At 41.8% G+C, this 15792-nt stretch overlaps 1 protein-coding gene across 1 annotated transcript in view; it reads right to left on the reverse strand.

The window, feature by feature from the left end:
• Positions 1 to 12303: 12303 nt before the first annotated feature.
• Positions 12304 to 15792, reverse strand: part of HHIPL2 (HHIP like 2) — an 85589-nt gene continuing 82100 nt past the window's right edge. Inside the window, exon 9 of the mRNA XM_077485797.1 lies at positions 12304 to 14395. Within this exon, the coding sequence (XP_077341923.1) occupies positions 13491 to 14395 (905 nt within the window). The 3' untranslated portion in view covers positions 12304 to 13490. The remainder of the gene's footprint in view (positions 14396 to 15792) is intronic.

A 15792-nucleotide genomic window follows, 5' to 3' on the forward strand; every position in this document is an offset into this window, starting at 1 on the left:
AATTCTGTCAAAGTCGCCTCCGTATAGACGGAGATCCGACTTGGAGGCGATCTCCATTGAAATCAATGGGTACCGGTCGCCTACAAGTCGGATAGAAGTAGTACAGGAACCTTTTCTGAAGTCGGAGCGACTTCAGTAGTGTGCATTAAGACGGCTCTCATTCACTTACATTGCTTTTTAAATGTTGTCCGACCTGAGGCGACTAGGGGCGACCTGAAGTCGGATCAGGAGTTGCCCCTGTGTGAATGGGCTCTTAAATCAGGGTTTTACTGGAAGATGTAGTCCCAAGATTAATTAGATTTTTTTTTTAAATCATCTACATTTCCAAGCTTTCCTACATGCTGCACATTATGGTTTTCTATGAGCTCGCCCCATGTTCCTTGTTGTTTTCTTAATATTATACTTCAGTCCTCATAAATAAGAGTGTCTTTTTCCGGTTTTACACCATATACGTTTGTTCTATTGATTTTAGTAGTGCCCCATGCTGCAGTATACAATTGATACCTCAAACAGCATTAGGCAGGCTTGACAAAGGGGCTGTTCAACCAAAAATGCTTAGCCTGCCATTGTATCTCCCATTCTCCCTGTCTCTTCAGAGTACCGATCACTTGTGCGTGGAACATGTTTGCAAGTTGGCTCCTGTTCCCAGCTGTCAGCTGAGTATCTACATGGATTCAATACAGTCTGCTGATCACTCTGATTCTGATGACAAGCACCATCTTGGATACTACTTGTTTATGTGTAAGTGGATATTTTGTTTTTATTATATCAAAAATACAACTTTCTTGACATATCTCTGCACCTTTACATATATATATACATATATATATATATAATTGTCTGTATAAAACAATAAAGCTTGGTTGATATAGAGTGCTTTAAAAAATCTTTGAGTAAAAGGACAAAGTTTTTTTTTTTTTTAATTGCCTGAAGTTGTGCTTTAACCACTTCAGCCACGGAAGGATTTACCCCCTTAATGACCGACCATTTTTTGCGATACAGCAATGCGTTACTTTAACTGATAATTGCACGGGCGTGTGACGTTGTACCCAAACAAAATTGACGTTCGTTTTTTTTCCCCACAAATAGAGCTTTCTTTTGGTGGTATTTGATCACCTCTGCGTTTTTTATTTTTTGCGTTTTAAACCAAAAAAAGACCGCCAGTTTTGAAAAAAAACTTTCTGCTATAAAACATATCCCAAAAAAATATATATAAAAAAAATGTATTCATCAGTTTAGGCCAATATGTATTCTTCTACGTATTTTTGTCAAAGTTATAGCATCTACAAAATAGGGGATAGATTCATGTCATTTTTATTTATTTATTTTTTACTAGTAATGGTAGCAATCAGAGATTTTTAGCGGGGCTGCAACATTGTGGCGGACAGATCGGACACCTAACTGATATTCTTAACACTTTTTTGGGAACCAGTGATATTATTACAGTGATCAGTGCTAAAAATATGCACTGACATTGTACTAATCACACTGGCAGGGAAGAGGTTAACATCAGGGGTGATCAAGGGGTTAACTGTGTTCCCTGTTTGTGATCACTAACTGTATGGGGCACTGTGTGACTGGGGAAACACACAGATCTGTCTTCCTACAGGAAGATGGATCTCAGTGTCATCTCTTGGCGGATCCCCATTCTGTCTGCAGGGGGGGGGGGGGGGGCTCTGACAATCGTGGGCGGGTGGCCAGTGGACATCAAGTCCGCCAGACCCACTGCTTGGCTCCCCCACTGGCCAATCGGAGAGAGTATGAGCGCACCCACGAAAGCTAGTGCACGAATTGCTGTACTGCTAGGCGATTTGCGCAGCTGAGTCACCTTGCCACAGTACATCTGTGATGGGTGGTCGGCAAGTGGTTACGTTGCATTAAAGTGCAACTGAACTAAAAAAAGTGAAGATTTGCTATGTCATAGGAAACATCTAAAAAAAATAGCAGTGCACTTCCTGTTCATTCTGTTCTGTAGCCTCATAGCTTTATATCTGCAGTCTCCCTTGATGCAGTAGTCTTGAGCTCAGTTGAGAGGTCTCGCTCCTGTGATGGTGAAGGTGAACAGCTAGGCAACCCTTAGCAAACATCCTTAGCATAATCCTAGGAGTTTTCTCAGTCAGGCTTCATGAGGTACGTAAATGATCTACAACTGTAGCAAGGGCATTTTTCCACTTTGGTCAAAACTGTTCTCCTTGTGCCTGCCTGGGTTTCCCCTGGGTACACCATGTTCCTCCCACAGTTCAAAGACATGTTGGCAGGTCAATTGACTCCTGTTTTCCCGAAAATAAGACCTAGAGCAATATAAGCCCTACTCCGAAAATAAACCCTAGTTTAAATTGCTTGTGTGCTTTTCAAGAAAACACTGTATGATCCTCTGTTACGGTGGTGTGCAGTGTGTGTGTCTCTGATTTCCTGGCTGTTGGCGGGGGATCTCGGCCCCCCCTCCCTGCAGTGTTCAGAGCAGAGAAGATGGCTTGGGGCTGGCGATATAAGCGCTGAGCGGCAGCATAAATAGTAAGGGTGTTGGCAGTATTGCAGCAGCACCTTTTGCATTATATGATGCTTTTACTGGTATGTTCATATTGGGGATTCCTGCATGGCAAGCCCTGCCTCAAAAATAAGCCCTAGTGTGTTTTGGTATATATACACACACATGCACACATGGCATGAACATGATGCATACATATGTTTCAGCGTGGCAGCACAAGAGAAGTATTGAATATTTATAAAAAGGTATAAATACAAATATGTAAGATGTCATAGAAAAGGCATTTGGCAATAAGGTGAAAAATATCAATCTTGAGCATGATTAATTGTAGATATAATACATTTCATATAATTGACGCAACTGTTTCCCATGAATCTCCTAAAATCAAGAGGGTTCATGGGAGATGGGGATTTTCAACCACTTATGGACCGGGCCTCTTTTTGAGATTTGTTGTTTATAAGTAAAAAAACATTTTTTTTTTGCTAGAGAATTACTTAGAACCCCCAAACATTATACATTTTCTTTCCAACACCCAAGAGAATAAAATGGCGGTAATTGTAATACTTTCTGTCACACCGTATTTGTGCAGCGGTCTTACAAGCGCACTTTTTTTGGATAAAATACACTTTTTTGAATTAAAAAAAAAATACAACAGTAAAGTTAGCCCAAATGCGACAGGTTGTATGTTTTGAGTTACAGAGGAGGTCTAGGGCTAGAAATATTGCTCTTGCTCTACCAAACGTGGCACTACCTTACATGTGTGGTTTGAACACCGTTTTCATATGCGGGTGCTACTCACGTATGCATTCACTTCTGCACACAAGCTCGGTGGGACGGGGCACATTTAAAAAAAAAAGTTTTTTCTTATTTGACCTTTTATTTTTATACTGTTCTTTAAAAAAAAGTGTCACTTTTATTCCTATTACAAGGAAAGTAAACATCCATTGTACTAGAAAAAAAGCACAACAGGGCCTTTTAAATATGAGATCTGGGGTCAAAAAGACTTCAGATCTCATATTTACACTAAAATGCAATACATTTTTTTTTTTAATTTGTCATTTTTAAAAACAAAATAAAAATGACCCTTTAAGATAGGGTGGCCAGACATCCCCCCTTTCCGGGGACAGTCCCTGGATTGAGGATACTGTCCCCGGACCAAGTCTGTCCCCGGTTTTGTCCCCGGATTGGATTTGAACAGGGAATTTGGCAATTTCAAAGACAGTCAGTGCAGAATAATAATAAAAAATAAATAAAAAATCTGAATTACAAACCTCCGCTCCTACTAGCTTAGGGGGGGTGTATTTTTTTCCATTATCTGTGGCCCTTTCTGATAATCATGTGCTGGTCGGAGCGGAGGGAATATTTCTTAAGTTTTGGGCGCATGCCCATCCAGCTCTGCTCGCATGTTCTTCTGCCTTGGCTCAAGCCCCGGCCAGCCGCCTGCCTGCTTATCTCCTTGCCTTCCCTAGTGGAGTGATCTTCCTCTGCTCCCCACCCAGTAATAGCCGGGGCCTGGAGAGTAAGACTTGACACGCTGTGAGGCGGGTGGCGGTGGCAATGGGTAGAGAATCACTGATTGGCGCCATTACCAGTAAAAAAAAAAAAATAATTTTAAAAATCTGGTCACCTTACTTTAAGAGCTATAGGCGGAAGTGACGTTTTGACGTCGCTTCCACCCAGCAATGGTATGGAGACGGTTGGGGGCCCATCTTTTCCTCACTCGTCTCCATACCCAGCAAGGGAGAAGATCCTATCACCTACGCCGCTGCGGACGGCTCTGGAGGGCACCGGAGCGCGGCAGGAGGGGGGCCCCTTTCTCGCCACCGATAAAAGTGATCTTGTGGCGATTCTGCTGCAGAGACCACTATTATAGGAAAAAGGACCAATAGCTCCTGCCATAACATTGATATTCCACTATAACCAAAGTTAGGACGTATATTATCTTGCCGCAGTCCGGAAGTGGTTAAAGTGCCCAGATAATAATAATTATTCAAACAAAAAAATAATCTAAAATAAATGCATTTTATTTATACAAAACTTTAAAATGTTTGCTAATAATTTTTTTGTTTGAATAATTATCATTATCTGGGCACTTTATAAACCCCCTTTATTTTAGGAGATTCATGGGAAACATTTCCCCTTCCAATATGCATGTAAAGGAGATTGTGCCAGAATTGTACCTACAGGTACTCCCACCTAACATTCTGATGTGAATGTATAATACATATGTAAAGCGCTGCTTACATTGACAGTGGGGGGCTATATAAGTACCTAAAATAAATAAATAAAATAAACAAAGCTGCACATTTTGTTTTTATCTATAGACATACCTTACCTGCATAGGTAGCTTTTTTGGTAAAGGTGTACTTTGCCTTTAAAGTCACAAGAAACCTAGAGTTGGGCTTTTAATTATTCTACTTTTGCTTAAGGATCTATTACTTTAGCTTGTCATTTCTTTTGATGAATGCTATTATAGAAGTCTGGACTGCCTGTATTGTTTTTAATCAATAACATCAGCAGATGGCAGCAAAGGACTATTTGTGCTCCGGTGGAAGTTTTTTGATCAAAGTAAATTAAAGTTGAATTCCAATCATAGTAGAAAAATGTTTAAAACCTCCCTCACCATCCCCCCTAAAATCATTAGAAAGAATTTTTCATTTACGTGGCTCTTTTTTCTTGAGTTTCATTCCCTGTGATATCATCTCAGGGTTCTCTTCCAGATCTCTGCAGCAAAGTCTGCAAGGTGCCCTACAAGTCTTCCTAAACACATACTGCATTTGAATGTGTTTTCAGTGCATTTTTCATGCATTGCTATTGACTACAATACCAAAACACATAAAAAATGCAGCAAGTATAAGTTTTCAAAAACACAATGCACTGCAATGTGAAGAGTTTCATGCGTGCGGGAGCCGCCGGTCATGGCACAGGGCCTTGAAGAAACGGCACGGACGGTACTTCCACCCGCATCAGCACTTCTCCTGTCCAGCCACTTATGTACTATGGCCAGATGGGAAGCAGTTAATACAGGAGCACCCATAACATAGATCCCAACAGTCCCTGATTTCGAGGGACTGTGCCTGATGTCCCTCTGTCCTTCTTTTCTCCTCATTTGTGCCTCATTTCGGTCTGATCTATATAGTTGTATATAAAATGCACTATTTCTTTTTTTTTTTTAAAGTGTTTCTCACTGCTAAGATTTTCATCCAATTTTGAAATGGCTGCATCTGTAAATTTTGAAAGTCAATATAAAGGAATTAGTAGTGGTAAAAAAAAAGCATGTGTGGCTTTACCTGATCGTTTTACATTTTTTTTGTATAATTCTCCTTCAAGGGGGCATGGCAGGGGGTGTGCCCTATGCCTACATAATTTTGCTAATAGATGTTGCTTGTTCCCATCTCAAAAAGTTGGGAGGTATGCCATTATACAAAATCCACGGAACATTGTAGCCTACCAAAAGCTATTTCCCTTCAGTCTGTCTCTCTCTAATTGAAACTTTATACGGAGCCATCTAAAAAGAGCAGAAGAGAAGAGGAATAGTCACTGCTCTGACTCATTGATGTGTGTGTAAAATTTCAGTTATTGAGCTCTAGACATTTTAACCAGCAAAGTAGATAACTATAGATGTGTGTCCGCAGCACCACCTATTGGCTTAAAATGAAAAATACAATATATACATGTTGGATATTACTCAGGTACTCGGGTACTTGTATGGACTGTGACAGGCACTCAAGTACTCAGGTACTCATATAGACTGATATGCACGCGCAGTGTGCTCGAGATCGTGCGCATGCGCTGTGCAAAGTGGGGTGGTACCACCTGTGATCGGCCGTGACTTCATCACGGCTGATCACGTGGTAAACAGCCATGCCCAATGGCTGTTCACCCCCCCCTCGGTGGCGAGCGGTGTCTCCGAAGGAACAGGAATGAGCGCACACGATCGCACGCATTCCCTGTTTAAATGGAGGGATGTCATATGACGCCCTCCCAGAACGAGAGCCGTGCTGCCTGGCTGTCATACGATAGCCTGCGGGCACCAAGCGGTTAAAACCATAAACATAAACAAATAATATATAGTGTGTTCCTGTGCAATATATAGTGTCCAACGATGTCGTAAATGACGTGCTGAAAATAAACAACACTGCAGGAGATATGTGATTCAGGACATAATAAAATTGCCCATCATGTGCATATAAATTGCATCCAAATTGCATCCAACTGCGTCTCTAGTAATGTGATAAAAGTTTGTGTAATTCAGGAACAATAAAAAGTGTGATCCAAGACGTGCTGGGTTGTCTTCACTCAGGTGTTCCCCCTTAGGTAGTAAACGCTCATCTTGGAGCGTGCGACTTTATCATGGTACTAGAGACGCAGTTGAATGCGATTTGGATGCGATTTATATGCACATGAGCACTTTTTCTTGTGATCTGAATCACATATCCCCTGCAATGTTGTTTATTTTCAGCACGGTCATTTACGACATATTTGGACACTATATATTGCACAGGAACACTTTTTCTATATATTATTTGTTTATGGTTTTAACGGCTTGCCGCTGTAGTGTCACAGTTTGCTGCCTATCACAGGATGGTGCGGAAGTGACGTTGTTGCGTACTGCGCATGCGCGATGCGTTCCAAACGCTCGCGCCGTGCGTTCCAACATAGTTTCGGCAATACAGTTCAGCGAAACCATCACATAATGTTACGGAAGTGATGTTACACACAACACAAACACGGGCCACGTTGTTGCGTACTGCGCATGCGCGATGCGTTCCAAACACTCGCGCCGTGCGTTCCAACATAGTTTCGGCAATACAGTTCAGCGAAACCATCACATAATGTTACGGAAGTGAAGTTACACACAACACAAACACTGGGCCGTTCGTTACAACACTAATACTTCCCTTGTTACCTAGTAGGTTTTGCATTGCTGGGACTTGTAGTGCCTATCCTGAGCTACATGCTTCAATGTTCAGTGTCCTCATCCCTATCCCCATGCTTCAATGTTCAGTGTCCTCATCCCTATCCCCGAGCTTCAATGTTCAGTGTCCTCATCCCTATCCCCGAGCTTCAATGTTCAGTGTCCTCATCCTTATCCCCGAGCTTCAATGTTCAGTGTCCTCATCCCTATCCCCCTGCTTCAATGTTCAGTGTCCTCATCCTTATCCCCGAGCTTCAATGTTCAGTGTCCTCATCCCTATCCCCCTGCTTCAATGTTCAGTGTCCTCATCCCTATCCCCGAGCTTCAATGTTCAGTGTCCATCCTTATCCCTGTGCTTCAATGTTCAGTGTCCTCATCCCTATCCGCAAGCTTCAATGTTCAGTGTCCTCATCCCTATCCGCAAGCTTCAATGTTCAGTGTCCTCATCCTTATCCCCATGCTTCGATGTTCAGTGTCCTCATCGAAGCAGGGGGATAAGGATGAGGACACTGAACATTGAAGCTTGCGGATAGGGATGAGGACACTGAACATTGAAGCACAGGGATAAGGATGGACACTGAACATTGAAGCTCGGGGATAGGGATGAGGACACTGAACATTGAAGCAGGGGGATAGGGATGAGGACACTGAACATTGAAGCTCGGGGATAAGGATGAGGACACTGAACATTGAAGCAGGGGGATAGGGATGAGGACACTGAACATTGAAGCTCGGGGATAAGGATGAGGACACTGAACATTGAAGCTCGGGGATAGGGATGAGGACACTGAACATTGAAGCTCGGGGATAGGGATGAGGACACTGAACATTGAAGCATGGGGATAGGGATGAGGACACTGAACATTGAAGCATGTAGCTCAGGATAGGCACTACAAGTCCCAGCAATGCAAAACCTACTAGGTAACAAGGGAAGTATTAGTGTTGTAACGAACGGCCCAGTGTTTGTGTTGTGTGTAACTTCACTTCCGTAACATTATGTGATGGTTTCGCTGAACTGTATTGCCGAAACTATGTTGGAACGCACGGCGCAAGTGTTTGGAACGCATCGCGCATGCGCAGTACGCAACAACGTGGCCCGTGTTTGTGTTGTGTGTAACATCACTTCCGTAACATTATGTGATGGTTTCGCTGAACTGTATTGCCGAAACTATGTTGGAACGCATGGCGCGAGCGTTTGGAACGCATCGCGCATGCGCAGTACGCAACAACGTCACTTCCGCACCATCCTGTGATAGGCAGCAAACTGTGACACTACACCGCCCACCGGCTGTCACATGACGGCGAGGCGGCGTGGCTCTCGTTCTGGGAGGGCGCATATGACGTCCCTCCATTTAAACAGGGAATGTGTGATGAGGAGACCAAAGAAGGAAACATGCAATCAAGTTAAAGCTTTTGGCTAGATACCTCCCCTCTGGCACTGTCTCCAAAGTTTCTGTACCACTAACTCACCACTAGTTCTCATTCTCCAGCATCAGCTGAAGAGATGTCACCAGGACCATGATAGAAGGACACAGGTGAGATTTTTTATCTGAGAGAGGTTCTAGCCCATCCTACCTTTGGAGAGATATTCTATCTATCACATCCTGTCCTTGTGAGGTGAAAAGAGTTGAACCTACTAACCCATATAAGTACCCCCTAAGCTTCTCTGGGTGAGTAATTGTAATAAACACAGGACACATGTAAAGAAAAAAGTCCAGAACTTTATTATAAGGCCACAGCAAGCAAAGTAACCAAAATTAGCTTGTATTTACTGTCAACGATATGAGATAATACCCTGGGGATTGTGGAAGAGGAATGAAAGTGAGGAGAACAATAAAAGAAATGAAACGATCTTCAATTTTTTTATTTTTTATTCCTTAAACTTATTTATAAAAATATAGTGAGGAAAGACATTTCCCCAGATGGCTCATAGGAATCAATAAGATTCACAATTTTTACACCAACTACTTTATAAGTCACTTCTTTCAACAAAAAAAGTGAACTCTACCAACTCCCAGCAATCATGGGATGACAAAAATGGAGCCCTGAGCCAGAATGGTGCACATGTGCAGAAGTTACATCATCAATGGTCACTCAATGGATGAAGAGTAAGGGTGTTGGATGCAGAAGACTGGCAGAATATAGCAGCAGCCAAGGGTGGAGTGATGAGGGGGAGCATAAACCTCACAACGTTGGAGAAGGGCACACTAGAATGTATATCTATCACCAGCTTCTAAATTGCCAAACATTTTGTCCTCAAAAAGATATTCATCCCGTGAGAAACAGGGATGTTGGAGAAAAGAGTAAGTGGGAGAGATAGTGAAACCAGAAAAATAACTTTTTCCGATCGTTTGTAGAGAATTCCGACGGACAAAGTGCTGCGCATGCTCAGAATAAATTACGAGATGAAAGATATTGGCTACTGGCCTCTACGTAGTCCCGTTGTACACAACGAACGTCACCGCGTTCAGAACGATCAAATTTTCCGATAACTTTGTCCGACCATGTGTATGCAACATAAGTTTCAGTCAAAATCCGTCGGAAAAAACCCAACGGATTTTGTGGTCGGAATGTCCGACCGTGTGTACAGGGCATAATAATCTAATTATACCATCTGGCCCCCTTCTCCTGGAAAAATCAATGCGCAGGTGTAGAAGTTACCTGTGCAGAAAAAAAAGCCCTTCTGGGAAGATTCCTGCAACATCTTTTCAGAGGATTTCAGCTGTCCTGTAAAATTCACTTGCTATTATAGCTAGAGGCTGCTATAGCCGCTAGCAATAATCACTGTCGCCCCCCCCCCCCCCCCCCCCCTCCTCGCCAGAAGCAGAAAATTGCTCATCAGGGGGATTTCTCTGTCAGCACTGTCTGTGTTGATGGGGGAATCATTCCCCGTGGATGCAGGAAAGAAAATTTCACCACCTGTGGCCTGCTTAAGACTTATGGGGCTTCCACAGTTGGAGGGCAATAGAATGCCTGAGAAAACAAATGATCAGCATGTATAAAATGATAAAGCTAAACAAAAGTTAGATCCAAGACAAGTTATGACATCATCAAAATTAACTTTTTGACCTCGCGCATTGACCTTGCAGCCATTTTTAATATTTGTTTTTCCTAATGTGTTATTGTGGTCCCTGTGTTTTCTATGACAAAAAATCGATGCCCCGAGTCTCTAAATATTGAACACATATACATAAATGATCAGCATGTTTAAATTGATGACACAAAAAAAAAGAAAATAGAAGACAAGGCATATGGCAGCAACAATCAAAAAGTTCAAACGTAGAAAGGAAAATATAAGCCATACTTTAAACATTATTTGCTGTACGAGTTGTAGAGGTGGGTGAAAATAAATAAATAAAAATGTTATATGTATGCACCACTTGTACCGCCTCCAAGGTCCATTGTGGTGTCAGAGTTTTTCACTGATCATGTGTACCATTGTATGTTGGACAATTCCACAGTACAGCCACCTATATACTTCTCCACAGAGTTGCTCAAACATCATTTACTGTCTTCATGTGGGCATGGGACAATGTAAGAGGCTTCTTTTGGGACTGTTCCAGCCATGTTTCAGCCTGGAGGTCCTGCTTTAGCAGGGCACATGTTGGATTCGTCTTGGGAGTTTCTTGGAAACCCCAGGAAGAGGTTGCGTCTGTAGCTGAACAAAAAGAGAAGTTTAGATGGGCTTACTCATCCAACCGTTGAATAACTCCCAACAGATGATAATTGAAATAAATGCTAAAATAAATACTATTCAAGGGTGGTTACAGATTCCCTCTATTTATTGCATATATGTATTAACTTGTCTACTCCTATAGTTAGCTAGTCTATTAAAACACTGGTAATGGTACTGTTGATAAGCACAATGATATAAGGTTAGCCAGTGGTGGCTTGTGCTCAAACGTTTTGGGGGGGCGCAAACAAACTGAAAAGTATTGAACCCCCCCATCAATTGCAGCCTCACTGTGCCCATCAAATGAAGCCATTGTGCCCATCAAATGCAGGCACTGTGCCCATCATATGCAGCCACTTGTGCCCATCATATGCAGCCACTTGTGCCCATCATATGCAGCCAATTGTGCCCATCAAATGAAGTCAGTTGTGCCTGTCATATGCAGCCACCTGTGCCTAATATATGCAGCCACTTGTGCCCTTCAAATGCAGCCACTTTTGCCCATCATATGCAGCCACTTGTGCCCATCATATGTAGCCACTTGAGCCCATCAAAGGCAGCCACTTGTACCTGTCAAATGCAGCCACTTGTGCCCATCATAGGCAGCCACTTGTGCCCATCATAGGCAGCCACTTGTACCCATCATATGCAGCCAATTGTGCCCATCGAATGCAGCCACTTGTGTCCATCATATGCAGCCTCTTGTGCCCATCAAATGAAGTCAGTTGTGCCTGTCATATGCAGCCACCTGTGCCTAATATATGCAGCCACTTGTGCCCATCAAATGCAGCCACTTGTGCCCTTCAAATGCAGCCACTTTTGCCCATCATATGCAGCCACTTGTGCCCATCATATGTAGCCACTTGAGCCCATCAAATGCAGCCACTTGTACCTGTCAAATGCAGCCACTTGTGCCCATCATAGGCAGCCACTTGTGCCCATCATAGGCAGCCACTTGTGCCCATCAAATGCAGCCACTTGTGTCCGTCAAATGCAGCCACTTGTGTCCGTCAAATGCAGCCACTTGTGCCAAGTATATGCAGCCACCTGTGCCCATCATATGTAGCCACCTGTGCCCATCATATGCAGCCACTTTTGCCCATCATATGCAGTCATTTGTGCCCATCATATGCAGCCACCTGTGCCTCTCTGCGCCCTGAGCTTACCCTATTTTGGTGTGCATGGTCCCCTACCGAGGTTAGCTAAGAAAATAAAACACACTGCTTAGTAAAACAATGTCTTATTTATTTCCCAAGAAAATAGGAAAATGTTAACATGAAAACACTAAAGGAAAATATTATAGAGCATATAACAATAGAACATCAAATATACTTATTGCAAGTCTGTCCTCTAGATTTTGTCTTGTCAGCTGGGCTCAAAATTGTAATAGAGTCATTAGGCTCAAAGAACCATCAGGCAAGAACGAAAAGGGACAATTTCCTTTCTGTGTGCACTTTGTACACTTTCATTCAGACCCACTCGTAACCACACCCCACTAGCCTCCTTTCCAATGAGATTATGCCAAGAGGCAGCCCTTTTAATATATTATATTTCTGTCCATCCTGATGTATTGGCCTCTAGGGGCAGTATGCGTCCATGGCTTAGATCTTTGGCCTTTGAGCTTCTGTAACAGGACATTCATCAATCATCTTGTCAGCCATGGTCCTTTGTGAAGCTTGCTTGCAGAGTGCTAATCAAGGATTTCCATCTTATCACACCAGTTGGACAGGAGCCAAGCTTTTGTTTTACAAAGCTTTGATTTGCAACTTGTTACATTCCAAAGGCCACCTGTCTGCATTAACCAAGAGGTGAAACTCCAGAAATATGATTTTAAATCATGTTGCCTTTCAACAATAATGAAAAGAAAATGATAATTCAACTGATGATACCAATACCGAACAATGCATATCACACTCCGGGTTATGAATTCCTCAGTTAGTATATTGATTTATTTGGTATGTGGTATAGTTGATTTTTAAAACTCAAGCTACATTAGAGCTGATCTCTAGGTAGATACAATGGCATAAATTAATGCAGCCCTGTAATCAATAATACATCATAAAATATATTTTTAAATAGAAGCAGTGCTGCCATTTGACCTGGTATCAGCATCTTGTAGTCCCTGTACAGCAGGGCAGGAGTGTGAGAGGAAGAAGCAGCACAATAAGCCAATGTAACAGGCTAGTGGGCAGGATGACCTGGGAACTGAGGAAGTGGGTTGAATGATGCTGCCCATCAAACTGAGAGCATTCAGCAGCAGAATAAAAGTGCTGAAGGTAAAATGTCTGGATTGAAGTGAATAGCGTAGAAAAATATGGTGTTGGTATTTTATCTTTTAATGGGCTATTCATTTTTTATCTTGGGATTTTTGAGTTCTGCCTTACGTAAATAGAGGTATATGCTGCATGGCTTCAGTCTTTTTTGTCAACTTTTGTATCTGAGTTTTGTTTCTCTGCCTTTCTTTTCAATGAAAATGCAATGTTTCTGTCCTCTGAAGTCTCTAATCTGAGTTTCTTCTTGTTTTGGTTTCTGGTTTTATCTTTTAAATCTTTAGATTTCCCAGATTTTTTGCCATTGTTGTTGAAAATAACCTTTGGATTTTTCGATTTTTTGTCTTTTGTTTTTGGAGGTTTAGTTGAAGTTGGCCTCTTTGGCACCTTAGTGGTCAAAAGCATTTTGATATTTGTCCTATTAATCATTTTTGTATGCTCTGTTCCAGTTGGGTTCTTGATTGTACTTTCAATAAGGGAAGCTTTGGGGGCTTTGGTTGGCTTTGTTGAAAATTTAGTTGGTGATGGTTTTTTAAGAATATTCTTTGTCGGCTTTTTTATGCTTTTGGTAGGTGTGGGCTGTTTAACACTTGGCTTAACGCCCTTCTTTTTATCTTTGGTTGATGATGTTGCAGAGATGGTGACTTTTTTAGGCCTTATCGGTGTCATCAATGGGGTTTGGGTGGTAATGGAAGTTGAAATATTTATCTTTTCAGTTGGGTCCCACTCTGTTACAATAGGTTCTGTAGGTGCCTTTGTTCTCTCGGAGGGGGCTACAGTTGTCAGAACACCAGTAATGACAGTTGAAATATTTGTCCTTTCAAGTGGATCATACTCTATGTCAATGGATTCTGTAGGTGCCTTTGGTAGCTCAGTAGGTGACACATATGTCTTTGTCAAAGGTTTCTTAGTAGTTGTCAATTTGACTGGAGGTTTAGTTGTACGTGGAGGCCTGGGGGGCCTGGGGGGCCTGGAGGGTCTGGGGGGCTGTTTGACTGGTTTCTGCTGTGTTTCAATTTCTTCATTAAGAATTTCAAGAACGGTCCCTAGAAAAAAATGGAAAACCGTATAATCAATGTTGCATATTAATTGGAACTTTTGTGACCAGTATTTTATTGACCCCTAGACATTGAAGCCAAAATAAGCAAAAGCATGGGGCATATTTATAAAAGAGTGAATGTGACTTTCACCGATCATTCACTACATGAATTGCTGTCATTTAAAATGCATATACCAGGAGGATTTATCTACAGTGAATGTTTGGTGATTAACAGATTCACTGATTTATAAATATGTCCTATATTTCTGGCATTGTGACAATAACTCTATGAGTAATATTCCTACCTAGATTATTTTTATGTTTTTCAAGGGACATAAACTTCTTCTTTATCACACGATGTCTATATATTATTCTGGAAGATTGAGGGCATATTGTGAGTGCAAGTTGTCATGGCCCACCCCCTGAGGGGGGGCACCAGCACAACATCTTGCACACAGAGTGTATAGATGTCATGCCAACCCGTGCTCCTCTTTGACATTCTGCAGTTATAATGAAATGCATCAGTATACTGTACATGTGGTGACTCATTTTGCTGCATATTGAGGAGGAACAGATGTACATATGTACATGACACAATAATTTTTATGATAATGGTGTCTGAGCAGAAACATGGATAAATAGCAAAACCTCTAATACATTGAATGAGAACTGAGGGTTGCTGGAAAAAATATTTTTTGTATTATTAAAGGGGATTTGTGAATCCAAATTCTTCAGCCTTATATCTTAAAAATATTGCTAGATTCTGTAGAAATATAGGTTCATGAAATGAAATAGGTATGAAAACTGTGGAATGTACACTAACCATAAAAAAGACCATGTTTTGGGAAAAGTCCCTTTTTACAGTAAAAACTATAGATTTTGTTTTTGATGGTGTCTATATATGGAAAAGGGACATAAAGGAGGGTATTATAATGCTTATTTTCTGCAAATATGTGATGAATTATGCACAGCCCTGTAATGAATTTAAAGGCTAAGTTCACTTTAAAAAATAAATAAAAAATAAATGCAAATCTTTTTGCAGGTAACAAAATGTGCATTTATTATTTTTTTATTCTGCAGCATGTAATGCATTGCACCTGTGATCGGCAGATTGTGGGTGCAATGCCTGGATCCTGCAGACTCTCAGTATACTGTCTGCCCGTACTTCTGATACAGGCAGACAGTTATTTAAAGGCAGGAAGAATCAATAAACTATGAGAGCATTCACCAGCGCCCTGGCAGTTCATTGGGAACTTCAAGCTGTTGGCCGCAGAGGCTGATGGTACTTGTAGCTCGTTCATTCACAGGATTCTATTAATAAATGATACGCGCTGATTTTAAATTCTGACAGCGGGTGCAGGGAGAAGATCCTCTGCCCGCTGTCACAGCCAGGGGGTATTGGAA

Source organism: Lithobates pipiens, unplaced genomic scaffold (assembly GCF_037356315.1).
Source record: "Lithobates pipiens isolate NorthernLeopardFrog02 unplaced genomic scaffold, aLitPip1_a1.2 Scaffold_18, whole genome shotgun sequence".
Taxonomy (NCBI): domain Eukaryota; kingdom Metazoa; phylum Chordata; class Amphibia; order Anura; family Ranidae; genus Lithobates; species Lithobates pipiens.